We start from the raw sequence: 27,582 nt of genomic DNA, 5'->3' as shown, positions 1-27,582 counted from the left end.
GAGATTTCTGTGCACTCGTACAGTCCCAGGAAGCTCTGTGGACAGTGTCACTAGGGATGATTAAGTATAGTTAAAAGTAGAAGTGAAATGCGTGATGAATCTCAGGACGGTAAAGAACAATAAAAATTGAATTAAGGTGAAATTACAGAAAGAAAATCCATGGTATTTAATTAGGTTGCATTTTATTTAGATAAATGAAAAATCTGCATCCCCCCCACCCCCAAACAGAAGTAAGAATCAAATATTGTCTCAGATTAAAGGAAAACCGCTAAGCTTGAAGCTTACACTGAAAGCTAACATTTCCAGCCCTTCAATATCTCAAAGGAAAATATCGGAACAAAGTTATCTGTGTGGCAGAGAGAGGCAACTCGGGTGTACCATTAGCAAAAGAACCTGAGGGGGAACATTTTATATTCCTCAAGTATAAGAAACGGCAAGAGTGTACAAATCTTGCATTCCTTTCTATTGTACATGGCTCCATAGTAATGCAAAAATTAGCAAAGTTTAGGCACTTGCTCCAACTTCTGCAGTTTGCATTTGATGCTTAAGGACTTCACAACTTAACAGCAGCTTTAAAATTATAATACAGAATTGTATGTCATGCTACTGTTAATAGCATTCCTCCTGTTAATAAAACAATGATGCTTAAGGGACACATGTACAGAACTTGAACGGGAGTAACCCAGGGCACATCAAAAGACCACAGTCACCAAGCAACTGCCACTGAAAAACCAACAGTGATGGCTAGAATGACCTGGCCAAGACCCAATGCCAATAGGATGAGTGGCAGGATGGAATTTAAACCCCCTGAAAATGATTATCATAAACTACACAAATCTTTAATCTGTTCAAAACAGCACAAACCTTTTTCCTGCCATAGAAAGGAAGTTAGTCAATAATTAGAAGTCAAATGAACTCCTTAAAAACTGCTGTCATCTCCAAATTTCAGTTATCTTCAGAAATTGACACCAGTGTTTAGATTTTTTTTAAGTCTCAAGCTGGCAAAAGAAAGATCTTCAGATCAGAGAGTGTTTTTCAATTTGGAGATTTTAAAGTTTAGTAATTAAGCACAAGTGGCTATTAAATGTGCAAATAACTCCTAAAAAGATATTAAAATGTTCTCCAACTGCAAGGCCATATGCTCTTAACATGAGGGGTTATTTCTAATATGGCCAATTTTTTTTTTTTTTTTGTAATCAGATTTGTTGGTTTATGAGAAACTACTTTCCAGTTTTAACAGCCAACTGTCTTTTGGCTAAAAAAAAAAAAAAAAAAAAGGACTATTCTAGTTTAGTTTTGCTTGAGTGTTATGCTTTAAAATAATTTAATCGGCAGTTGAAATTTAAGTTCTCAAACTGGAGTACTGAGTTTACGTAAAATTTAAGAAGTGTATACACCAGACCAGTTCTCTACCCATGAAAAAGTAGAAACTCTCCAGTAGATAGGGGATGGTTCTGTGTGTGTAGCAATTGTCTGACAGAATCTTTTGTATATTAGCATGAACTAGAAATCATTTTGACACTTAAAGAATTTTTTCCAAGATTGCCTGTTAGGCAAGGCATTCTTACTGCTAAGCCTTAAAATGTCTTTCTAGAGACATTTGTCATTAACACATATTAACAAAGAAAACTAACTTTTTCAGGAAGCACCACCAGATGGTAGCATTGTTTCAGTACCTTCAATCTGAAACGCTCCTGGTTTATTTCAGTGGAGGCCTCTCTGCCCTTGACTTCTCCTAATCTGAAACTTAAACCGACGTAAAGCAGTGACCCTGTGTAGTGACTACATTAGAAAGTTCTAGCTTCTCTGCTTTTCGGATGCAGTAAACACAGGACTCAGGCTTCCTATTATCTAAGAAATCCAGCAAATCTAAGTGAAGCAAATGTTTTATTGAAATCAGTTGTCAAATCACAATTTATCCAAATGAACATAATGCTACATTGTTCTTAAAAGAGTGGGCACAAATATGGCACAGATAACAATCCAGCATCTATCAAAATACCATTTGTAAAGATTCTGACTTATTTCGTGCTGTGTGTGAATGGGGGTCCAGCATGTAAGGTCGACTCAAAAGCAGTCAATTCTTTTCTTGCTAATGTGAAAACATTTCACTACTTTGCCTCAAAATGAAAGCACACGCATCCGTCCAAACAACCGTAACAATTAGGAGAAAAGACTCCAACTTAATCTGCTCCTGAAAAAAACTTCCTTCCAACCTCCACCCAGGGCTAGGAAGAAAAATTTCCCAGTAACAATGAGACATTCTGTATGTCTCCCCAACAACCCCCGCAAAAAAAAAAAAAAAACAAACACCTTTTATTTTTAGCATAATATGCATAATAGGAAAGTGACCTATTTCAGAGTGATACTGAACATGGAACCTAATCCTTAGTGAATTTTAAAAGAGGTGGAGCTTCTGATCAGGAATGTTATTTCTAGAGAGCTGTTTTCAAAGGCTATAATAACTGAGGCAGCAGAAAGCTTCCCAAGACTTCACCGTGGCGGCATGCCCCGTCGTATAATGTGTGATACAAAAGGAACTGCACTACGCTGTACATTTCCTTAGACGTTAAGAAAAAAAAAAAAACTATACAATAGATACAGAAGGAGGGTTACTTGAATCATACATATAAATACATAAAGAATGATACTCCAGTTTGAGAAGCAGAACCAAGAATTGCCAACTCCAGTTCCGGGCTAAGAACTGAGGACCTTGAATCAGAAACATCATATGGTACCGAGGGAAAATGTCAGTGTGGTCTTGACGAGAGGAAGTGTTATCTGGCTATAGCTCCCGATGAAGCCTCAGGATTGTCAGGGGTTCTCGGGAAATGAGCAGTTGACATGTTTGTTCTTCCGTTTCCAAAGTTCTGAAAGACTGGTCTCGTCAGCAGCATTCCATTTCTTCCCCTACTTGTCTTCACATTCTGGTCTTGCAAGTACACAAGTGTAACTGTGGAAGGAAGTTAGAATCAAAAGTAAATGAAATCTGCTTTTCCTCTCTCATTTCTGCAATAGCACTAAGAGTTGTGAGATGCGGCCAATGGGAACCCTGGTGAAAACCACAGGCTGAACTCCGTAGGAAAGAAGCATGGTGAGGGGGTCCATAATACAATGTCCTTTGCTATTGAGTGAGCCAAAAAGTTTGTTTGGGTTTTTCCATAAGATGGTCCAAAAAAACCCAAACGAACTTTTTGGCCAACCCATACCCAAACAGCAGCAGTTAGGCTCTCATATGCACTGGAAATGTTTTTAAAGTGCTTGTCACTATGCTGGAAGAAATCAATAGTTTTCCCAGAGAGCTATAAATTACATTTCAAGCAGCAGTGTATAAACCTACTTTGGACTTCTAGTTATTTTTTTAAAAATGCAACCAACTAGTTGGTATGGTGCTGAGTGAGCACAACATATTTCTTATGTCCTCAGGCCAAACATATACACAAACGCACACTTGTGCGCACACACACAGGCCTCTTTATTTTCTTAGAAAGCAGTCATACTGGGGGTAAAACGAAGCCACTACTCTTAGGACACCAGTAAGACTGATGAGTATGTCAATGAGAAAAAGGAAACTAACCTGGGTCTCCTAGTCTGGTTGATGGTTATTTCCCCAGATGTAGGTTCGCCATAAAATCCTAATTATCATAACAAATCTGCCATCTGAATGGGGGGGTGGGGTGGGGGGTGAAGGGGGAAATTACTTAAAAAAAAAAATACAGTTACTTACGTGATGTTTTAGGATTCCGTGGGCTCGGGTTTCACCAGATCTCTCTCTTGGTTCTGTGTCTCCTCCTGTGTTTGTATTTTCATCTCTTTTTCTGACTCGCTCTGCACTTTTCCCTCCTGGCTGTCTCCCTTCTCTTTCAGTTTGGGTCCATTTGTATCTAGGGACTCTTTGGTCGAGCCTCCCGAGGCCTCAGCATCCTCTGGGGTTGAGGTTTGGTTTCCAGGATCACCGGCAGCATCACCTTTTTCATCTTCTTGGGATTCAAATGGTGACTTCTTTCTTTCTTCAAACCCGGCACTGCCATCATCTTGCAGCACAGACTCTGTTTCAGGGATTTCTCTCTTTTTCTGGGATGGGAGAGCTACCTCTTCAAGCCGCTGGTCGTCTACCCTGGAACCTTCCATACTAGTGGCCGCCACCTTCTCTGAAGCTTCAATCGCATCTTTGCAAACGCTGAGATGCGCGTGTTCCCCAGTGCTTAGTGGGGACTCCTCTTTGGCTTCTACGGCTTGTGTTTCATCCACCGGGCAGGCCTGAGGTTCACTTTCTTCTTTCTCCGTTTTCTGCCCAGCTTCCTGGCTGTCGACTTCTGCCAGTTGAGCCTGGGTCTGGACATCGGTGGCCGTTTCTTCTGTACTCCCCAAACGGTCAACGGCTGTCTGAATCACGCTCTGTACAAGTCTGCAGCTCTCCTTCTCAAGTTTCAAAATCTCACTTTCCGCCTTGCCATCTTCCTCTCCTGCGTTGCTCTCTCTGCCTTCCTGACCACCAGCCTGCTCGCCGTCTCCACCCAACTCCCGTTTCTGTGACGTGGTTTCGTCTCCTTCCAGGTCAGCGCTGATACCTTTTCCAGGCGTAATAGATACTATCGTCGGTATTGATTCTGCTTGAGACTCAGTCCCTGTGGATGCCACATCTTCTTCCCCAGGCTGGGCAGGAAACTCTTCGTCTTTTTCTGAGGACTCTTTTTCCAGTACTAGATGAGCTTCTGCAGATTTCAAAGCCTCTGTTGTTTCTACAATCTTGATAGCTTCTCCTAAGACCTTCTCCTCCACGGCTGCAGCTATCAGAGCTAATGCTGCCTCAGAGCTTTGAACTGAGATTCCCATGCATGCCTCTTCCTCGGAAGCCAGCAGGGGAGAACTTCCTTCAAAACTGATGACTTCCTTTTCCCCGTCGATGATGGTGACGTTCACTGTCTGAACCAATTGCTTACTGAGCTCTTCACATACGGCCACAGCTGGTTCGTGCTCAAGTTTCTCTTCATTCCCTTCAGTTACTTCCACTTCCACTGTCTCCCTTTTCCCTTCAACTACCATCTCTCTCTCTGCTGGGGTTGGAAGAGACTTAGCAGGACTCTGGAGTTCTATATTATCATTCTCTTGAAATTCAACTTTCTTAGTAATGTCCTCCTCAAGGACAACTTCAGTTATCTTTTTCTCAGTTATTTCTGTGTCGGCAGACACGGCAAGTCCTTCCATGGGTGGTTCTTCTTTGGCTTCCTCGTCAGTGCACTGGCCAGTCTCTTGAATCACCTCAGTCTTTGAAAGGATGGCTACAGTCTCCACTGTTCCCTCCTCTTCATCCGTGTGTTCTAGACCCTCTGCCATCTTTGAAGACCTTTCCTCCTGCGACTGAAAATCAGAAGATGCTGCAGGCAGCTCTTTCAGTGCAGGAGGCACCTCGCCTTCGGGGACCTGGGACTGAGTGCTAGCTGGAACCTCACCATCTTCACGGACACCCATGACCTTGTCTGGCTGGCTTAGATTTGAAGCGTCAAGATCTGCTACTGGGGTGCTTCCATTGGTCTCACTGTCCGTGAGGGTTTCAGCTGAGTCAGGAGCAACAGCCTGCTCTGGGGCAGTCTCTGCTTCTACCCCAGTCCCGGTTTCAGCCAGACAAGTGCTCGCCAGCTCCCCGGCCTCTGCACTGTCTGTGCCTGGAGGAACTTCTCTCAAGCTTTCCGCGGTGGCCTCTGCAACCACCTTCTCCTGTGTCAAAGTCTCAGTTTCAGTACCTTGGACAAGCACTCTGGATGCTCCGTCCATCATTTCCTTCAGATCTAGGGCCTGAGAACCCTCCTCGGCCTCTTCCGCTTTCTCCAGGATTTTTGCTTGTCCTTCCTGGACGGCATCATCTGGCAGCTGTGACCCTTCTCTAACTTTTTCTGCAACGGCCTGCAGCACCTCATGGGTCCTTCTCGCCTGGGCCTCCGCGTCCGGCACGGCGCCCTCCACCTCTTGCACTGGTGTCGCTTCCTCGGTGGTGTCTGGAGAGTCGGTTAACTGAGAGACAGCCGAAACCATGTCGGCGGTCTCTTCCGCACCAGAGGCCTCTGTGGTTTCCACGGCTGTCACAGCTTCCGAGGTTAACTCCACCTCGCTGGCCATCGTGTCATCACTGGCCTCCTGGATCTCTGGCAGCGCTTTCGTAACGATGGGGGTTTCCTCCGCGACGACTTCTCTTTCAAGCACCTCCTCGCTTGGTGGTGTGGCTTCGCCTTCAGCTGGTTCCAGCGGTTCTGTCACCGAGGCCGAGATCCAGGAGGGCGCCCTTTCTTCGATGTTGGTAATGGCCCTTGTCCCGTCCACGACAGCCACCGACACAGTGTGAACCAGGCTCTTACTGAGCTCCTCTGACAGGTCGACATCCACCTGCTTCTGCTCGGGCCCCTCCTGGCTCTTGGGGGCTTGCTGGGCTTCGGTTTTCTCTCTTTCCACCGCGTCGTATTCAGACAGAGGGACCACGGCTGGGATGTCCGCATCGTCCTCGTTGGCCTCCGCTGGCCCCGCCTCTTCGACGGCGGCTGGCTCCTGCTTCCCATCTGGCCTTTTCTTCCTTCGCCCGGGAATAAACTTCCGGATGGAAACCCAGGACTCTTCTTTCCCAGGCTCAGCCTCTGAGGCTGCATGTTCTGCGCCGGACCCAGCTACAGAGTCTTCACTTCTCTCTTCCAGTTTTGACTTCGATTTTTTTCTTGAGGTGACCAGTCTTTTAAAGGTCTCCCAGGTGGAGACGCCCTCCCCTTCGGACGGGCTGCCGGCTGGCTCGGGTGAGGAGCTTCCTGGCGGTTGCTCGTGTTCCTGGGAACCGGCAGCGGCCGCCTCCGGGCCCGGCTCCTTGTCCCTCCCAGCTTCCTCTGCTCTCTGGCTGTCCCCTCCGAGAGGTTTCGGCCCTGCTTCGTCATCGGAGGAGGATGCTTTTCTGGCTCTCTTCTTGGATGACCCCACGCAAATCAGGGCTTCCCAGGACACGGAGGTGTCGACCTTGCGTTTTGGCTCCTCGGGCTTCGGCTCCTCTCCGTTCCCTTTCGCCTCTTCCTGCACTTCAGAGGCCGCGCTCTCCGTGGAGGACAGGGTGGCGCTTTTGACTTTGTCTGCCTCGTCCTCCTTATCACTTTCAGAGAGCCTTCGCACGCGTTTCTTGGGCGTCACCATCTTTTTGAAAGACGCCCAGGGGGTGACACCACCTTCCCTCTTCTTCTCCCCGTCGGAAGTGGCCCCTTCTTCCGCCTCCCCATCCTGGCCCGGGGCCTCAGCCACCTCTTTCTCCAGACAGGTGATCTCCTCGGGCTCTTCTGGAGATGAGGCTGAGCTCTCGCCGCCCTTCGGTTCGTCTGGACTGTCGGGAGAATCCACGGAGGCTGGGGGCTGCTCCCCGGACTCCTCGTCGCCGCCTCGTTTCCCTTTCTGTTTCTTTCCAGAGAGCTTTTTCAAGCCGGTGCTCGTGAACAGTTTCTTCAAAGGGCTTCCCTGCACCTTAATTCTCTCCTGCGAGGACAGCATTTCGGCCTCCCTCACGGTGCCCTCGGGGGGCGTGGACGGCGACTTCGCGTCCCCGCTGAGCTCTGTTGCCTGGGAGTGGTCCCCGCTCAGGGCGCCCGCATCTTCCTCCGTCTTCAGCATCTCGGCCGACTCGGCTTCCGGAAGGTCGGCGCTCGTCTCGGTCGACTTTTCCGGCGGCGAGAGCTCCACTGTTTCTTCCGCTTCGGTTTTCGGCTCTTCCTGGTCCTTCTCTGCAGTGCTAACGTGGACTTCGGCGACAATCTCGACCTTTTCATCAAACACTTCGGTTGCTAACGGGGCTGGTTTCTCTTCAGGAGGTGCGTGCACTTGGTCTTCAGGGGGCAGCTCCACTTTTTCATACTCGGCCGACAGCCTGGCATCCTGGGTGCTCTCGGGAGCCTCCTGGGCAGCTGGCTGCTCGCAGGGCTCTTCCATCTTCTCATTTTCTTCGGCTTTTTCTGGCTCCTGTTCCTTTTTCTTCTCGGAAGCCTCCAGCTCCTCCTCCCGGGGCTTCCTGAAGCTGGTCTTTTTGCGCCAGCCGGCCCAGCCTTGAGTGAAGAATTTTCTGAAGGGCGAGGCGGTTTCGCTGGCCATGGGACTAGTCGGGGAGTCTGCAGGTCTGGCGGGTTCTTTCTCTTGTTTCTCTTCTCCTTCATCTTTGCCTTCCTCAGCTGCTTGACCAGACTCGGTCTGAAGGGAGATTTCTGTGCAGCTCTGCTCACGTCGGGGCTCCTCTTCCGGTTTCTCGGTGGACTGTTTCAGTTCACTGTCTTTGGGTGTCGCATCCCCCGTCTCGCGGCTGGGCTCCGGGTGGTCACCAGCCCCGTCGGACTCTCCTGCCCCTTCACTTTCATCCTTCTTGACGGTGAGGAGCTGCACGCTGTCAGACTTCTCGGTCTTATCCTTTTTCACGGTGAATTTGAAGCCGACAAACTTGAACACTTTCTTAAATCCCACGTCATTAGCCTGGGGCTCAGGGGGTTGCATCAGCTCATCCACACTGCTTTCCGAGGCAGGGATCGGTTCCATCATCTCAGGCATTTCCTCCTTTCCCTCCTTCGTGATGTCCTGAACCACCGGTGAGTTAGCAGCCATCTCTTTGTCTGAGTCCCTTTCACTCACATCTTCAGATTCTCTTTGTCCAACTATTAACAGAAAGAGGGGGTGGTGGGGAAGAAAAATATAGACATGATTATACTTCAAAATATTAAATATTTAAAAACCATGACCAGTGAATACTTTAACAGTCCAGCAATTCCAAGATCAAGATCAGGTAAGGGTCTTACCAGCATCTGTAAATTTCAACACATTAGGCAGCTTTCAAATGATCTTTTAAAATTCAGGTTCAAAGGTACTACTCTGTTCTTTCTGTTCCTTTTAGAGGGAAAGTTAACAAATTCAACTAGCAAAAAGAAAAAAAAAATTAGTTATGGGTAAGAGGCCACAGCATCACTGAGGGTCCTGAGCTGCAACAAAAGATCGTGCATGACCCAAAGAAGACCTTGCATGCCACAACTAAGAAAAGGCACAACCAAATAAATAACTAAAAAATGTTTTTTAAAAAAGACAATAGTTAAGGGGAACATTTTTACAGATGAAGTTTGAAACCAAAGCAAGGAAATTACTTGATTGGCTATAGCTTAAGCGGTTGCCTTATTTGAGAATGCCCAGTTGGCTGTTTGTCAACAGACTTAGGGAAAAAAATCACATTTACTAACCCTATTCTAATAACGCATTCAGTCAAGGATCGAAAGATGCTAAAACTTTTGGGTGAAACATTGTCAGCACATCTACAGTTTTAGAGTATCAACACACAGGTGACTTCATTTCAAAAGGAACAACTTCCTTTACAATGGAGAAATCTTCCAGGCACTGCCATAACCAAGCCATCAGAATTAACATCCCCAATAACAGGATAAAACTGTTGTCATGCTTCCTGATATGAGGCACTGAGAAGGCCAGTAAGTCACCTACATAGTACTTCTGACAAAAATGTTTAACAGAATAAAATCATGTGAAAATAGTCAGGCAACAGCCCACAGTGAAGAACATTCTATAAAATAACTAGCCTGGACTGAAATAACAATGTCACAAAAGACAAATATCAAACAAATACAAACGGATGTCTACAAATAACTTTCAAATAGACTAAGGAGACAGAATGAGGGGGTAGGGAGAAGAAGAGAGAGAGGAAGAAAAAGCATGAGATCAAACATCAGTGAATGGTGACTTTAGTCACGTGTATACGGGTGCTTATTCTATTTTTTCTGTAGGTTTATATTCTAAAACTTGTTGGAGGTTAAAGAAGCTAGTCAATGCAATTTAATAAAGGGTGGGATGTGCTTCATCTAAAAAATTAAGAAACCTAACAACCAGAGATGCCAGGTGTGGACCTCAGTTGGATATTTGTTAGAGCAAGTCAGCTCAGTGACACTTCTGGATCTTCCTGGGAGAATGATTTGAGATTAGAGGTGACGCATTTTTACCGAAATGAACTGAAATGAAAGGGTAGAAATTCTGACTGAAAAAGAAAACAGGCTACCAAACAGTCTATATACTACGACCTCACTTTGGTTTAAAAACTCTGTCTCTCTCTTACACACAACACACCGTTCACGTATGACTTCTGGAGGATGAGCATGTAATATACTTTAGTTTTACTTGTCCAAATTTTTAAAATTTTCTACTTAGTATTGCTATTGTTTGCTTTTCTAGTTAGTATTACTTTATTTTTTGGGGGGGCCTCCAAAATCACTGCAGATGGTGACTGCAGCCATGAAATTAAAAGATGCTTGCTCCTTGGAAGAAAAGCTATGACCAACCTAGATAGCTTATTAAAAAGCAAAGACATTACTTTGCCAACAAAGGTCCATCTAGTCAAAGCTATGGTTTTTCCAGTAGTCACATATGGATGTGAGAGTTGGACTATAAAGAAAGATGAGTGCTGAAGAATTGATGCTTTGAACTGTGGTGTTGGAGAAGACTCTTGACAGTCCCTGGGACTGCAAGAAGATCTAACCAGTCCATCCTAAAGGAAATCCATCCTGAATATTCATTGGAAGGACTCATGCTGAAGCTGAAGCTCCAATACTTTGGCCACCTGATGTGAAGAACTGACTCACTGGAAAAGACCCTGATGCTGGGAAAGATTGAAGGCAGGAGGAGAAGGGGAAGACAGAGGATGAGATGGCTGGATGGTATCACTGACTCAATGGACATGAGTTTGAGCATGCTCTGGAACATGGTGAAGGACAGGGAAGCCTAGCGTGCTTCGGTCCATGGGGTCGCAAAGAGTCAGACACAGCTGAGCAACTGAACTGAACTGATTGCTTTCTGTAATAAATAAAAACGTCAATTAAAATTGACACACAAAAAGGTCCCAATAATGTTGTAACAATTTACCAGTTTAGATACCAGTGCTTGGAACATAGCAATAAGTATTTGAAATACAGAAATTCTTTGGAAATACAGAAACAATTTGCATCTCCAAATCCATCATCCAATTTACATCATCTTATTTTTCCACGAAAATAATTTTATTCTTTATGTGAAATATTACTAACCTATGTCTACAAATTTCCATCGGAGTATTTATTGGGTTTGGTTTTGAAAGTGAAGCCTAGAAAGTTCCGTGAAAAACTGTCCTAAGAACCACCCAAGTAAAGACCAGAGTCCTGTTTGAACATGCTTTATACTGTGCTATACCCTAGGGGCTTCCCGGGTAACTCAGCTGGTAAAGAATTTGCCTGCAGTGCGGGAGACCTGGGTTCGATCCCTGGGTTGGGAAGATCCCCTGGAGAAGGAAGTGGCCACTCATTCCAGTATTCTTGCCTGGAAAATTCCATGGACAGAGGAGCCTGGTGGGCTACAGTCCATGGGGTTTGCAAAGAGTGCGAGGACACAACTTTGTGACTAAGCACACACGCCCCCACACACCTTACCTGTAAGTTCTTTTCCCCTTGCTTTTTCTTTTCTAACATGACCAGGTTTTTTGGATAGTCCCAGATAATGATCGCAGCCCTGATCATCTGGGCTGCTGCTTCTGCCGAGAGGAAGGAGAGATACCGAGGAGGTGCTCTAGCCCTAACCACGCGCCACAGGGGTGGGTGGGGCCTTGTGACCGTGCCACGGTTGTCTCTGTAAGAGTTTTGAGAATCAGGCAATTCTCACTTTTTTCTCATTGATATCAGTCAGAATCTAAAGCAGCATTAGAAAAACAAAAATAAAACCAAAATGAACATCTTAACTATTAAAAATTTTGGGGGGGGGGGGCGCTGCACCATGCAGGCAGGATCTCAGTTCCCCGAACAGGTACTGAACCTAGGCCAAGGCAAGGAAAGCCTGAATCCCAACCTCTAGGCTACTAGGAAACTCCCCAAACTGAACATTTTAGATAGACATTTTAGGAAGACAAATGAGTTTGATTAATTTCAAGTGCTCTTCTTAAAGGGTAGTTTTTCCTTTTCTTAAGAAAAAGAATCACTTTAAGAAACAAATCCTAAACTCTAGTTAATGACATGCATACTTGAAGTGTTCAGGAGTAAAGCATACTGATACCTGCAACTTACTTTGAAACACATAAAAAAGAAGTAAGATGTGGGTTTCCCTGGGGCTCAGGGGTAAAGAATCTGCCTGCCAGTGCAGGAGACACAGGTTTGATCCCTGGTTCAGAAACAGCCCAGAGGCCACAGAGCAATCAAGCCCATGTGCCTCAACTATAGCATCTGTGCTCTAAAGCCTGGGAACTGCAACTGTGGAGCCCTGGAACCTCAACTACTGAAGCCTGTGCGCCCTGGAGCCCATGCTCCATAACAAAAGAAGCCACCACAATGAGAAACCCATGCACTGCAACTATAGAATAGCCCCCACTTGCTGCAACTCGAGAAAAGCCCATGCATCAAAGAAGACCCAATAAATACATAAATTATTAAAAAAAAGGATGGATTCATGAATGGATGGAGGGATGGAGGGATGATTAGGCAAGATGGTAAATGTTAATTATAATACCTTAAAATTTTTTCATAAATAAATTTGGGGGGAAAGCTCCCTTGGTGATAAAAAATCACTTGAAAATACACATTGGTGACCAACTTTAGATTTTATAAACAATAAAGGAAAAATTACAGCCCACATTAAATATTGAGGCAAATATCCCAAGACAGAGAAAAATCCAGACATATGTGACAGACTGTCCAACATACCCAACCCTGACATTCTTTTAAGTCAGAATCTTCTAGGAACACTCTCTCCCCATTATTTTTTTAAAAGTATGTATAATTTTCTGAAATAAGAAGAAAATGCTCTAAGTTTTCATCTGTTCCTATTATAAATCAGCTCTTAAAGTCTAAAAATTCTTGAAGTTAAGTGGATTTCCGTAAACTACTATACAATTTTTCCCAATTATAAAAGCATACTCACAAGAGAACTTTCTGCAAACGCTTTGAATGCAACACAAGAGATGTGACCTTCTTTTTTTTAAAGGTGGATGGTATTACTGGAAATATACTGGAGGAAAAAGTCAAACCCCAATAATAAACTCTATTCTACTATAATTTTACTAGCAACACATACACATATAACTTTCCTGCCGGCAAGTGTGAGGTAAAAATACTTATTAACTAACCTCTCCAGAAACCATTAAAAAATGCAGAGACACTCTGCTAACAAAGTGGGAGACAGCAGGTGTTATACACATCATTTCTGCCCTACTTCCCCACTCCATGCTTCTAATCTGCATTTCAATCTGAAACACTTCTTATAAAACTCTGGGATGACTGGAATGTTTACAGTCAAAACTTGGGAGGCAAAGAAGAACAGCAGCCAAATGGCAGAACAAAATCGCTATTGAAGGTTCTGTTACAGCCTAGAAATGTTCACATGTTCTTGTTAGAGTGATATATGGCTGAACCCAGTAAAAAAGAAGAGTATTTAGGATCACAGGAAAATTTTTAAAATCCTAACTGGTCTGCAGTCTCTTTTGACCTAAGTGATCCTAGGAACTACTACTGTCAGAACAATCTTCCAGATTGGGCAGGGCCCCTGCGGACCCAGATGGTACCTCTCTGCTTTCTGCACAAGGCTGGACAAACCCAACTCCACTTGCCTTCCACCCCAGCTGGACCTGTACAGTCCTTACAGAGAGGCCCCATTCCACTACCCACCTCTGATCACATCAGGAAGGTAAGGTTTCAAAATTCCCTAAGGATTCCAGGACCTATAGGATAATCTAAACTACCTAGGCTGCCAGCCAAGGCTTCAATTATGTTCTAACACATAAGCCAACTTAAAAAAAAATTTTATTGGATACATGTATGTATAACTGATTTGCTTTGCTGTACACCTGAAACCAACACATTGTAAATCAACTATATTCCAGAGAAAAATAAGCCAACTTTGATCTCAGGCTTGCAATTCAGAGGTCTGGAACCAGACTTATACCACGTGTGACCACTTGGCTGCCCACTCAACTGCGAGTGAGACCTAGATCCATTTTCATAAGCTCGTTTGGTATTTCTTGGCCATCACGCCACGTGCCGCAGCCCAAGTGGCAAGGCCCCTTCCATCCTGTTCAGCACCCCCAGGTTTGCTCAGCTGCCTCTGGGCTCTCCAGTGGAGGCAACTTGTGATTTTTTTTGGAGGGGAGGCATGTATCGTCTTCTACCTCGCCTCCTGCCCACCTCCCAGACAAAGACCTTCCCAGGGGACTCCACGCCGCACAATCTTTTCCCCAACCTTGACCACCATTTCTTCTATGTCCTTGTCTTCCCGGGGGTGCCCCTTTCTGGCAAGAAGCAACCTGCAGCCTGGGGCCTCTCTCACGCTGCGGTTGTTTTTCACTGTCCAATTTAGATGCTGGCTGTGGGAGCGGAGGGTTTGGGCGCCTGTTCCACAGGCCCCAGGGGAAGCCCTGCCCCTCAGGGGCCTCGGCAAACCCAGTGGAACCGAGAAGATGGTTCTGTAGCCCTGGGCATGCAGGCATCCTGGGGTGGCGCCTTCACCACCACCAACGCGCGTTCCCGGGTCAGCGGTTTGATCAAAGGAAGGACGGAAACCCACACACCGCTCTAACCGCCTCGTCGCTGGGCGCTCCACGCGATCCCGCCCTCTGGACGCAGCGCGAACCGCCACTGGGGGCGCGGGGCGCGCGCTACTCACAGCAGAGGCTGCTCCACCAGGGCATGGCGCGCGCCACTGACCGGCAGGGGCAGGCCGACAGAGGCCCTGGAGGCCCAGCCGTCTGCCCCCGGCTGCCCCATCGCTGGATGGAGACTGGCTGCCGACTCCGAGCCGCGCCGCTGACGAGGGCGCCCCCTGGGGGCCGCCTCGCGCGTCACAGAGGGCGCAGCCTCCTCGCCAGCCTGCGAGGGGCCACCCCCCCTCCCCCACCATCACCCACACCGGGGGTCCCTCCTCCAATTCAAGCACACTCAAAACAAACTCCAGCACACACACCAAAAACCCGCCAGATCTCCCCAGCCAGAGGCGCCCAAAACTCACTGCCGCTGCATTCCTGAACCACCCCTCTCTCTTATCCACACTATATGTCTTCCAGTAGTTGATACAAAACCCACACTGCCTAACAGAGGCCCAGGGCGTGGCAGGGATCCCTGCATGGGTTGGTTTGGTGGTTCAGTTCAGTCGCTCAGTCGTGTCCGACTCTTCGCAACCCCACGGACCAGAGCACGCTAGGCCTCCCTGTCCATCACCAACTCCCAGAGTTTACCCAAACTCATGTCCATCGAGTTGTTGATGCCATCTAACCATCTAATCCTCTGTCGTCCCCTTCTCTTCCTGCCCTCAATCTTTCCCAGCATCAGGGTCTTTTCAAATGAGTCAGCTCTTCGCATCAGGTGGCCAAAGGATTGGAGTTTCAGCTGCAGCATCAGTCCTTCCAATGAACACTCAGGACTGATCTCCTTTAGGGTGGACTGGTTGGATCTCCTTGCAGTTCAAGGGACTCTCAAGAATCTTCTCCAACACCACAGTTCAAAAGCATCAATTCTTCTGCACTCAGCTTTCTTTATAGTCTAACTCTCACATCCATACATGACTACTGGAAAAACCACAGCCTTGACAAGATGGGCCTTTGTTGACAAAGTAATGTCTCTGCTTTGGTGGTAAGTGCTTTAATTTCCTGAGTATTAAAATCAAAAGTGAGGACCTCACGCAGGTTCCCATTATCAAGCTATCACTTCCAATCATAAAGCCTTAGAGCTGAAAGGTAGAGGTCACCTGGTCCCTCCAACTGGTTTTGTTTGTTCAGTGACTAAATTGTGTCCAACTTGGTGACCCCATGGACTGCAGCACGCCAGGCTTCCTTGTCCTTCACTATCTCCTGGAGTTTGCCCAAATTCATGTCCACTGATTTGATGATGCTATCTAACCATCTCATCCTCTGCTGCCCCCTTCTCCTCCTGCCCTCAATCTTTCCCATGCTTTGACCACCTGATATGAAGAGCCAACTCAGTGGAAAAGACCAACTGGTTTACAGGGAAATAAACTGACTTCAAAAATGGTTGTGGGAAATGCAAAATGGTACAGCCACTTTGGAAGACAGCGGGGCAGTGTCTTGCAAAATTAAACATGCTCTTACCATTTGATCTAGCAATCCTGCTTCTTTGTTTTTACCCAAATATCCTTGGTATTTACTCATATCCACATTTGGTATGAGTTGCAACCATGTTCATACAAGAACCTGCCGGTGGGCGTTTCTAGCAGCTTTATTCCTAACTGCAAAAACCTGGAAGCAACCAAGATAAGATGTTCTTCACTGAGTAAATGGATAAATAAGCTAGTATATCCAGGCAATGAAATATTATTCATTACTAATGATGAGCTAGCAAATGAAGACATGGAGGAACCATATGACTAAGCGAAAGAGGCCAGCCTGCGAAGGCTACACACTGTACAATTTCAACTGCATGACATTCTGGGAAAGGCCAATTTGTGGAGACAATAAAAAGATCAGTGCTGCCAGAGGTGGGGAGGAGTGTGGGATGAACAGGCAGAGCACAGAGGATGTTTTTAGGACAGTGATATTCTGCATGATACCCCAAGGGTAGATGCATTTCATCATGTATTTGTTCAAACCCACAGAATGTGCACACCAAGAGAGAACTCTAATGTCAACGAAGGACTCTGGGTCATGATGATGCCAAGCAGGCCGAGGATGGTAACAAATGTCCCACTCTGGTGAGCGGTGTTCATAACGGGAGGGACTATGCTTGGGCAGGGGATAAGGAATGTACAGATACCCTCTGTATTTTCCACTCATCACTGCTGCAAACCTAAGACTGCTCTAAGAAATTATTATTTTTTACAATATTATTGTAAAAATATATATTGTATATATTACAACAATAATATAAAATATTATTAACAAAATAATAAACAAAGTTTGTCTTTAATATTTTTTTTCTTTTTAGTTTTGGCCTGAAAACTCAGTTTCAGCATGTGGGATCAAGTTCCCTGACCAAGGATTAAACCTGGGTCCCCTACATCGGGAGCATGGAGTCTTAGCCACTGGACTACTAGGGAAGTCCCCAGAGTTTGTTTTTTATTTATTTATTTAGTCTTTCTAAAAGAAAAATAAACCCCGTGAACTTTCAAAGCATTAAAATTCTTATTCTCCATATGTCATTAATTATAAGTGTTATAATTTATAGATGCCACTTATGATAAGAAAAAATATTTAGTCATGCCAACAAAGGTCCGTCTAGTCAAGGCTATGGTTTTTCCAGTGGTCATGTATGGACTGTAAGGAGATCAGTCCTGGGTGTTCTTTGGAAGGACTGATGCTGCAGCTGAAACTCCAATACTTTGGCCACTTCATGTGAAGAGTTAACTCATTGGAAAAGACTCTGATGGTGGGAGGGATTGGGGGCAGGAGGAGAAGGGGACGACAGGATGAGATGGCTGGACGGCATCACTGACTCGATGGACATGAGTTTGGGTGAACTCCAGGAGTTGGTGATGAACAGGGAGGCCTGGTGTGCTACCATTCATGGGGTCTCAAAGAGTCAGACATGACTGAGCGACTGAACTGAACTGAAATGAACATCTAAAGAAACTACTGCTGTATGTCTGATGTGGACAGCAGTTCAAATTCTATTTCAGAATAATAAGCAGTTTTTTTTCATGGTTATGGTCATAGTTTAAAAAAAGAAAGAATACATATATCCTACTGACTCTTCTGACCCAGATAATGGTTCAAAAGATCACCTGAGCACACCTGTAACTTATGTCATCTTGTACATCAACTCTACTTCAATGATAAAAAAAAAAAATTAAAGATCGCCTGACCATCATTTCGTCACTTTGTCAAGGTAAAACCGGATAAAGGAAGAACCAGTGGGAGCTAAACGGAGGAGCGGTGGTGGGGAGAGTTAGGCAGGATATTTACATGCCTAGTAGTTGAAAGGATGGAGAAATCAGTCAACTTAACAACAACCTATGAGGGACAGATGAACACTGTCTATAACACCCTCAGGAAGACACAATGTCACATGTAGCGAAGGATGCACAACCTAAATTCAATTAACAGAAAACACACACAAAATGAGGGTGTTAGAAGCGGGAGGAGGACTACATGCTGTGAACATGTCAATACCTAAAAGACAAAGGCTACACAAATGTTCCGGATTAAAAGAGGCCAAAGAGATGAGGATATCACACCTGAGGCTAGATCTTGTAACACTAAAGGGGACACTATTAAATAACTGACAAGACTGGAAAAAAATGGCAGACTATATAAGTCTTGTGACAATGCAAATATCTGAAACTGATAATGGTATTATGGTTACTACAGGAACTATCTCTATTCTTAGGAAATACGCACTGAAGCATTTAGGAGTGAAGAACCATGATGTGTTTAACTTACTCTCAAATGGTTCAGAAAGCTTCACATCTCATACTTAACAGGAACCTGGATGCTGCTTTAAAAAAACTATTTACCTGGCTGTTCTGGGTCTTGGTTGCAGCATGTGGGATCTTTAGCTGTGGCGTGTGGGATCTAGTTCCCTGACTAGGGATCGAACCCGGGCCACCTGCATTGGGAGCTCGGGGTCTTAACCACTAGAATACCAGGGAAGTCCTCGTACGCTGCTTGTTTTTTTTTTTGTTGGTTGGTTTGCTGGGTCTTCATTGCTGCGAAAATCTCTCTCTAGTTGCTGTGAGGGCTTTTCTCTGTGGTGGCATCTCTTGTCGCGAAGCACAGCCTCTAGGGCATGCAAACTTCAGGAGTTGTGGCTCTCAGGCTCTAGAGCACAGGCTCAATAGTTACGGCTTGCAGCCTGAGTTGCTCCAAGGCATGTGAGATCCTCCCGGATCAGGGACTGAACTCGTGTTTCCTGCATTGGCAGGTGGATTCTTTACCACTGAGCCAGGGAAGCCGCTGTATGCAATTTTTTCTTTATTTTGTTTTCTAACATAGACGAAAAGAGTAAATAATGAAGCAAATGAGACAAAATGTTAAGAAGTGAATTTAGGTAAAAGGTACATAATGTGCCCTGAACTATTTTTAATTTTGTTTCTTTCTCTAAGTTGTTTTAAACACTCAGAAGAATAAACAAGTGCAGATGACTAATAAAAATAAAACAACAAAAATGGAGAGGGTAATGGTTCACAATCCCGGCTCCTTGCCTCACATGATATACCATAATACAAATTTTTATTGTTACAACCTCACCAGAGCCATGACAGGCTCAGAGAGGTGCACTAGGCCAAAAATAATCCCTGAGTCATGCTTCCGGGGCTTCAGAGAGATGGTAACTCTGGCCAATCAGAAGGATGATAAGTGGCCAATCAGTAAATACCAGGAAACCCCTGCAGCCAATCAACTCTTGCCAACTCCCTGTCTTTGTTCTAAACTTATAAATACTGCTGAAAATCTGGGCTCGGGCCTCTCGTCAAGACTCCACTGTGCTGGATGAGACGGGAGCCCTGGCTCGAGCTAGAAATAAAACCCCTTTATGCTTTTGCATTGCTGTGGACGTCTTATTCTCTCAGTTTTGGGGACTCAATGGAAAACCCCCCGGCCTGGCTAAAACCTTTTGTTTTTCAGCCCCTCAATTCCCTCCCCTCTTCCCCATCCTCGGCTTCATTACGTCCACAGGTACTAATCATGGAAGCATCCAAAGAGAAAGAGGACAAAAAGCACAACAACCGGGTGAAACCAGTATTCCAGGAATCCTCACTATACCCCAATTTACTCGACCTGGAGACTGAACTCTCCCCGCCCCTTATGCGGATCCACTTCTGCCCCCGCAGGTTCCTCAGGTCTCTTCTGGAGGGATACAAAGGGACACCGAGCCTTTGCCCCCAGCCCGGGAAGGAAGCCCCGTCCAAGGGACTTGGCGAAGAACCAGGGGCATCACCAATATGGCGGAAGAAAACAACCCGGAAGCCCCCTCCTCCACAGTCCAGGCATTTCCAGTTCGGGCGGGGCCTGCCCGAGCAGACGGAGAACGGACATACCAGTACTGGCCCTTTTCCACCAGTGATCTTTACAACTGGAAAACTCAGACCCCTTCATTCTCTGAAAAACCTCAGGGCCTCACTGACCTTTTAGAATCTATCCTTTTCACTCATAACCCCACCTGGGATGACTGTAAACAGTTGTTACAAGTGCTCTTTACTACAGAGGAATGCGAACACATCTTGTCAGAAGCATGAAAGAATGTGCCGGGGGTAGATGGGAGACCCACTATGCAGCCTAACCTGATTGATGAGGGATTTCCCCTGACACGGCCCTGCTGGGACTTCGAGCGTGCTGAAAGTAGGGAACGTCTCCGAGTGTACCGCCAGACTCTCATGGCCGGCCTCCGAGCGGCCACCAGGAGGCCAACAAATTTGGCTAAAGTAAATCTGGTTAGACAAGAGCCAAATGAGAGCCTGGCAGCTTTCCTTGAGAGATTAATGGAAGCTTTTAGGCAATACACCCCCATGGACCCACAAGCCGATGAGTTGCACGCAGCAGTCATGCTAGCATTCGTGAATCAGGCAGCCCCAGATATCAGGAGGAAACCAAAAAAAAAAGAGAGAGAGAGGTTGGGAGAGCAATCCCTGCAAGACCTAGTGAGGGCAGCAGAGAGGGTTTTTAATCATAGAGAGACTCCAGAGGAAAGGGAGGAACGCATTAGGCTAGAAGAAAGAAAATTCAGGGCCGAAGAAAACCATAGAAATCAGAAAAAATTAGCCCAGATATTCTTTGCAGGGGTGGAACAGGGAGCTAGTTCTCGGAGAACAAAGAAAGTCCATTCGAAGGGTGAAGGAAAGCCAGCAAGGCAAGGACTTAAAAAGGACCAATGTGCCTTTGACTTTAGTTGGTAAGTCTCTTCCCAACAAGGGTGCTGGGCATTCTGGTATCACAAGAAAAGAGTGGGTCACCTTTCTGCTGCCTTTCTGCTGCCCCTTGTGTTTTGCAAGGAGATAGTACATTGGAAAAGTAAGTGCCCCAAGAAAAACCTAAGGGAAAGACCCACCAAGCAGGAGGTATCCTCCGCGTCCTCCATGGGGGCCCACATCCTATATGCAGGAGAGGATAGCGATTAGGGGGGTCAGGGCCCGGCACCCCTCCCCGAGTCCTGGATAACTATACATGTGGAGGGGAAACCGGTTGGCTTCATGGTGGACATGGGAGCTCAATACTCGGTCCTTAACCGGAAAGACGGACTGATGTCTAAAAAGACCAGCTGGGTACAAGGGGCCACCAGGACTAAACGATATGGATGGACTACTAAACATCAAGTGAACTTGGGGGCCCAGCAGGTGACCCACTCTTTTCTTGTGATACCAGAATGCCCAGCAGCCTTGTTGGGAAGAGACTTACTATCTAAAGTCAATGTCCAAATTCACTTTGACCACGGAGAGATATCAGTTCTAGATGGGACTGGACATCCCATACACAATTTGTCTCTGGCATTGAGGGATGAATACAGACTGTATCAGCCAAAGCCGCTCATGGCCATTGACTCCAATGTACAACCTTGGGTCCAAAAATACCCTCTAGCCTGGGCAGAAACTGCAGGGGTAGGACTAGCCAAGCAGAGAGGACTCCCATCATTGTTGAACTGAAATCGGACGCCACCCCTATCCGGGTAAAACAATACCCTTTGAGCCTAGAAGCCCAGCGAGGAATCGCACCACATATACAACGGCTTTTGGAGGCAAAAATTCTTAAAAGGTGCCAATCTCCATGGAATACTCCCTTGCTACCTGTGAGAAAGCCAGGGGGAACGGACTTTAGGCCTGTGCAGGATCTTCGTGAAGTCAACAAACAGGTGAATGATATACATCCAACCGTCCCTAACCCGTATACCCTTTTGAGTGGCCTCCCGCCAGACTACGTCTGGTATACTGACCTAGACTTGAAAGATGCCTTTTTCAGTTTACCCTTGGCCCCCGTGAGCCAAGAGATCTTCACATTTGAATGGATAGAAGAAGGCAGCCAGACCTCAGGACAGCTAATTTGGCCTCGACTTCCGCAAGGCTTCAAGAATTCACCAATGCTATTCAATGAGGCTCTGGGTGAAGACCTCCATGAGTACCGGGTTGATCACCCCAACATTGTTCTATTGTACTATGTTGATGATCTTATGCTAGCCGCAACCACTGAGGAAGCATGCCTAAAAGCAACAGGCAACCTCCTTCAAACTTTGGGGACCTTGGGGTACCGGGCTAATGCAAAAAAGGCCCAAATTGCTAAGCAAAAAGTCACATACCTAGGGTATAAAATAAAACAAGGACGGAGATGGCTGACGCAAGCCATAAAAGAGGCCATGTTGCAGATCCCTGAGCCGGCAACTCCTCAACAAGTGAGAGAATTTCTTAGGACTATTGGGTATTGCCGGCTATGGGTCTTGGGATTTGCTGAAAAGGCCCGGCCACTATATGAAGGAAGTAAGAAGAATAAAACCTGGACTTGGACTGAACCAATGAAACGGGCTTTTCAAGAACTCAGACAGGCTCTGCTGGAAGCCCCAGCCCTTGCTCTCCCTGACCCGTCCAAGCCCTTCCAATTGTTCGTAGATGAAAAAAGGGGAGTGGGTAAAGGAGTCTTGACGCAGCAGTGGGGGCCTTGGAGGTGACCAGTGGCCTACCTATCCAGTGGCTGCGGGGTGGCCACCGTGCCTCCGAATCATTGCCGCTACTGCCCTCCTGGTCTATGATGCTGACAAGCTGACTTACAGACAGTGACTCCTGGTCTACACTCCCCATGCCTTCGAAGGGATTCTAAAGCAGCCACCGGGTAAATGGATCTCTAACGTCCGTTTGACCCATTATCAGGCTTTGCTGCTGGACACCCCCCAGATACACTTCCAGACGCCCTGCTTCCTAAACCCGGCTACTCTCTTACCCAACCCAGAAGAAGACAGCCCCCTCCACGACTGTGGTGAGATACTGGCTGAGATGACGGCAATACAAAAAGACCTAACAGATGTGCCTTTAAATAACAGTGAGCTGATATGGTTTACAGATGGAAGCAGTTTTATAAAAGATGGACAGAAAGAGGCTGGAGCCGCAATAGTTGATGACTCTGGGAAGATAATATGGGCTGAAGCCCTTCCCCCGGGTACCTCCGCCCAAAAAGCGGAACTAATAGCCTTAATACAGGCTCTGGAGAGGGCAAAAGGAAAAAGAGTCACTATTTATACCGACAGTCAGTATGCATTCGGCACCGTACACATCCAGGGCCCAATATATAAAGAGCAGGGGTTTTTGACAGCCGAGGGAAAAGAAGTTAAAAACCTGCCTGAGATCCACAGACTCTTAGCAGCCGTCCAACAGCCTCGAGCACTGTCAATAGTACATGTCCCTGGACATCAAAAGGGAAGAGACATCAAGGCTCGAGGCAACCGAGCCGCTGATAGGGACTGCACAGCCCCTATACTAACTGTGGGGCTGCCACCCCCAGGTATGGGAACTTTGCCCCCAACCCCCAAGTATTCCTCTTCTGATCTCAATTGGATTAAAAAAAAAAATGCCAGCCCTCAGGAGGGCGAAGACGGATGGTATCAGGACCAGGATGACAACTTGATACTTCCAGCCAATTGGGTCAACACTCCTGTACGCACCTACATCTGACCACCCATCCAGGAGAAAAAAAGACTCTAACCCTCTTACAGACAGCACGTTTGTGGTTTCCCCGACAACAGGCGACTGTACGAAACATAGTCCAGGCCTGCAAAGCATGCCAGATGATAAAGCCGGGAAAAGGACAACATACGGGAATGAGGTACCGGGGAGAGAGGCCAGGGCAACACTGGGAGATAGATTTTACAGAGGTAAGACCAGGCAAGTATGGGTACCGTTATCTGTTAGTTTTGGTGGATACTTTTTCTGGGTGGGTGCTAAAAAGATCCTAAAAAAAGTAGTACCTAGATTTGGGCTGCCGGTGACTATTGGCTCTGATAATGGACCTGCTTTTGCGAGTCAGATTGTTCAGGGACTGGCCTTAGCTCTGGAGACCAAATGGAAGCTGCATTGTAAATACAATCCCCAGAGCTCAGGACAGGTTGAAAAGATATACTGGATTCTAAAAAAAACTTTGGCAAAATTGGCGATAGAGACTGACGGAGACTAGGTGACTCTCCTTCCCTTCGCCCTCTTCCATGTGCGTAATACCCCCTACAAGCTGGACTTAATCCCTTTTGAAGTTATGTATGGGAGGCCCCCTCCCATATGCCCTATCTTTGAAGATTAAAAGCCCCACTGTGTGCCCAGGTGGCCAATATTACAAGACTAAATAAGACAGACTGGATTGTGCCTGAGGCAGGAAGATGGTGGGTTTGTTCACACATCAGGCTAACTCCATGTTTACATGCATCAGTTTTTAATCAAAACAGAGAGTTCTGTGTAATAGTGACTATAATGCCCAAAATCCTGTACCACCCTGAAAAGATAATGTACGACTACTGGGCCCAAAAACAAACACCCGGTCAAATGATACAAGGCGGAACCAAGAGAGAACCTATTACAGCCATCACCACAGCGACCATGTTCGGCCTTGGGAATCGCTGGGGCAGGGACTGGAATAGCAGCCTTGTCCCTCCAAGGCCAGCGATATACTTCATTGTGGACGGCCATAGATGAAGACATTACCCGCCTAGAAGAGTCAATTAGTCACCTAAAAAAATCGCTGACCTCCCTATCCGAGATGGTCTTGCAAAACCGAAGAGGGCTAGATCTAATTTTTCTGCAGTGGGGGGGCTCTGCGTGGCCCTGGGAAAAGAATGTTGTTTCTATGCAGACCACACTGGGATAATAACAGAATCTATGGCAAAAGTGAGAAAAAGACTAGCCCAGTGAAAGAGAGAGCGAGAAGCCCAGCAGGGATGGTTTGAATCTTGGTTTCAACAATCTCCATGGCTGACAACATTAATTTCCACCCTGGTGGGACCTCTTTTGGTGCTTTTACTAATACTCACCATTGGCCCATGCATCCTCAACAGGCTCATTACGTTTATAAAAGAGCGTATTAATACAGTTCAACTATTTGTGCTTAGACAACAATATCAAACTGTACCCCAGAACAAAGAGGAAGATTCCTCTATATAACCTAAAGACAGGGGGGAATGTTACAACCTCACCAGAGCCATGACAGGCTCAGAGAGGTGCACTAGGCCAAAAATAATCCCTGAGTCATGCTTCCGGGGCTTCAGAGAGATGGTAACTCTGGCCAATCAGAGGGATGATAAGTGGCCAATCAATAAATACCAGGAAACCCCTGCAGCCAATCAATCCTTGCCAACTCTCTGTCTTTGTCCTAAACTTATAAATACTGCTGAAAATCTGGGCTCGGGGCTCTCGTCAAGACTCCACTGCGCTGGATGAGACGGGAGCCCTGGCTCGAGCTAGAAATAAAACCCCTTTATGCTTTTGCATTGCTGTGGACGTCTTATTCTCTCAGTTTTGGGGACTTGGACTCTGGGCAAAACATTTATCAATGATTAAGTAACCGCCAAATTCTTCTCCCATCTCTCAAAGCAGAGAATTCAGGTAGAAAGGAAGGAGATCAAAGACCAGAAGTTCTGGAGACAGACTGGTGGTTCCATTTCAGCTGCACCACTTACTAGCACTGGGTCCTTGGGCACAATTCTTGAACTTTCTGTCCTCAGCGTCCTCACCTATAACATGGGTGCCCTGAACTACTCCCTGAAAAGGCCGGTTAGGAGGGTAACACATAAAAATAAAACAAAAGCCATTAGAATGGCTTTTTTTTTTTTTTGCTTTATTGTTTTCCTCAGAAGTTTTAATTACTTTTTATCAGTTCCAACAATCATCTATATAAATTGCTGAAGATTTAAAAATACAGAAAATTGGGAGTAACATCCATAAGACAATGTCCAGCAGTAACCGTTGAAAGTGTTAGTCACTCAGTCATGTCTGACTCTTCGAAACCCCACAGACTGAAGCCCGCCAGGCTCCCGAGTCCATGGAATTCTCTAGGTGAGAATACTGGAGTGGGTTGCCATTCCCTTCTCCAGGGGATCTTCCTGACCAGGGATCGAACCCGGGTCTCCCACATTGCAGGCAGATTCTTTACCACCAGGGGATGGTGGCTCATTATCTGAGCCACGAGGGAATGTCCAGTGATAATCGCTATTAATATCTTTATCTTCTTCTGGATAAATTATTTAATAGTCTTCAAATGGTTGCATTTTTATGTCTCCTTGTTTTTAGACAATTTCTGTTGGTTCCATTTTTCCTTATTGCACTCGTGTGTATAAAGTCATTGTCCAAACCCAGGAAGGAGCTTTTGAACAGAAGAGGGCAGTCGTGAGCAGCCTTCAGCTCTCCAGAACTGGTAGCATTGAGACACTCCTAGAACTTCAGGACCACAGGATGCTATGGAAACCATCAATACATCAAGTTCAGCTCCTCTTTAAAGTTCTGCGAAGTCGAATGCCACATCGCACCTGTTTTTATCTCTTTGACTCCCGACACAAGGACTTCGAGGGGGAAAAAGTGCATTCTGAGTTAGCTCTCTGCTGCTGCTGCTAAGTCGCTTCAGTCATGTCTGACTCTGCAGCCCCATAGACGGCAGCCCATCAGGCTCCCACGTCCCTGGGATTCTCCAGGCAAGAACACTGGAGTGGGTTGCCATTTCCTTCTAAAATGAATGAAAGTCAAAAGTGAAAGTGAAGTCGCTCAGTTGTGTCTATCTCTTAGCGACCCCATGGACTGCAGCCTACCAGGCTCTTCCATCCATGGGATTTTCCAGGCAACAGTACTGAAGTGGGGTGCCATTGCCTTCTCTGGAGTTAGCACTCTACCTGTTCTTTTTATTGGCACCATGAGAAGATCTAGATCTTTCTACCCCATTTTGGACCAAGTGAAGGATCATAGGTGACCAAGCCTTTCTTTCTGTGTGGACCTCCCTTCCTCACCCTCCCTGCTTTCCCAGCCCCCAAATCTACACAGTATCCAGCAGCAGCACCTCACATTTCCCAGGTTCAGGCTAAAGGTGGAGGTTGGGAGACTGCCAAACGTCACGCCCACCTTCCAGTTCGTGGTTAGCAGAAAGCTCCTCTAAGGTGTTTCTAGGAGAAACACTTCTAGTCTGCATGCAGGTTCTCAGCGAGTTCAAAGATCTTACTTGGTCAGCAAACCAGGTGGCTGTTACCCACATAAAAGAATCGCCCCAAAATGTGGGGTGGCAGAGAAAAGGGACCAAGCCAGCAGCTCTGCTCTTGGGAGTCAGGGAAGCTGCTGAGTGAAAGGAGGCAGATTGTGATGGGGGGGGGGGGGCGGGGCGGGGGTGTGTGCGGCTGGGGGCGGTGGCAGCTTCCAGGAAAGACCCAGTGTCTGCCTATTTGGACAGAGCATGGCAGAATCTACTCACGACCACACTAACTAGCATTTCATTAACACAATTCCCCCCCCCCCCCCCCATTAATATATTCACTGTTAAATGACTTCAAAATCTCGGCTCTAATTCTTTTGAATTTATCTTTTGGTTGCATTGGGTCTTCCTCACTGCGCACTGGCTTTCTCTGGTTGCAGAGCCCCGGCTCTAGGTGCTCGGGCTTCGGTAGTTGCAGCACTGGGGCTTAGTTGCTCCACAGCACA

At 46.4% G+C, this 27,582-nt stretch overlaps 1 protein-coding gene across 2 annotated transcripts in view; it reads right to left on the bottom strand.

Moving 5' to 3' along the window:
• Positions 1-980: 980 nt before the first annotated feature.
• AKAP12 (A-kinase anchoring protein 12) overlaps positions 981-27,582 on the bottom strand; it is a 117,329-nt gene continuing 90,727 nt past the window's right edge. For both annotated transcript variants that reach the window (XM_040238683.1, XM_040238684.1), the window contains 2 exons: positions 3,728-8,657; positions 981-2,953 (listed from right to left, as the gene is read on the bottom strand). In XM_040238683.1, the coding sequence (XP_040094617.1) occupies positions 3,736-8,657 (4,922 nt within the window). In that variant the 3' untranslated portion in view covers positions 981-2,953; positions 3,728-3,735. The remainder of the gene's footprint in view (positions 2,954-3,727; positions 8,658-27,582) is intronic.

The sequence above is a fragment of the Oryx dammah genome, unplaced genomic scaffold (genome assembly GCF_014754425.2).
Source record: "Oryx dammah isolate SB20612 unplaced genomic scaffold, SCBI_Odam_1.1 HiC_scaffold_4, whole genome shotgun sequence".
Lineage (NCBI taxonomy): Eukaryota > Metazoa > Chordata > Mammalia > Artiodactyla > Bovidae > Oryx > Oryx dammah.
This window is presented reverse-complemented; position numbering and strand designations above follow the sequence as displayed.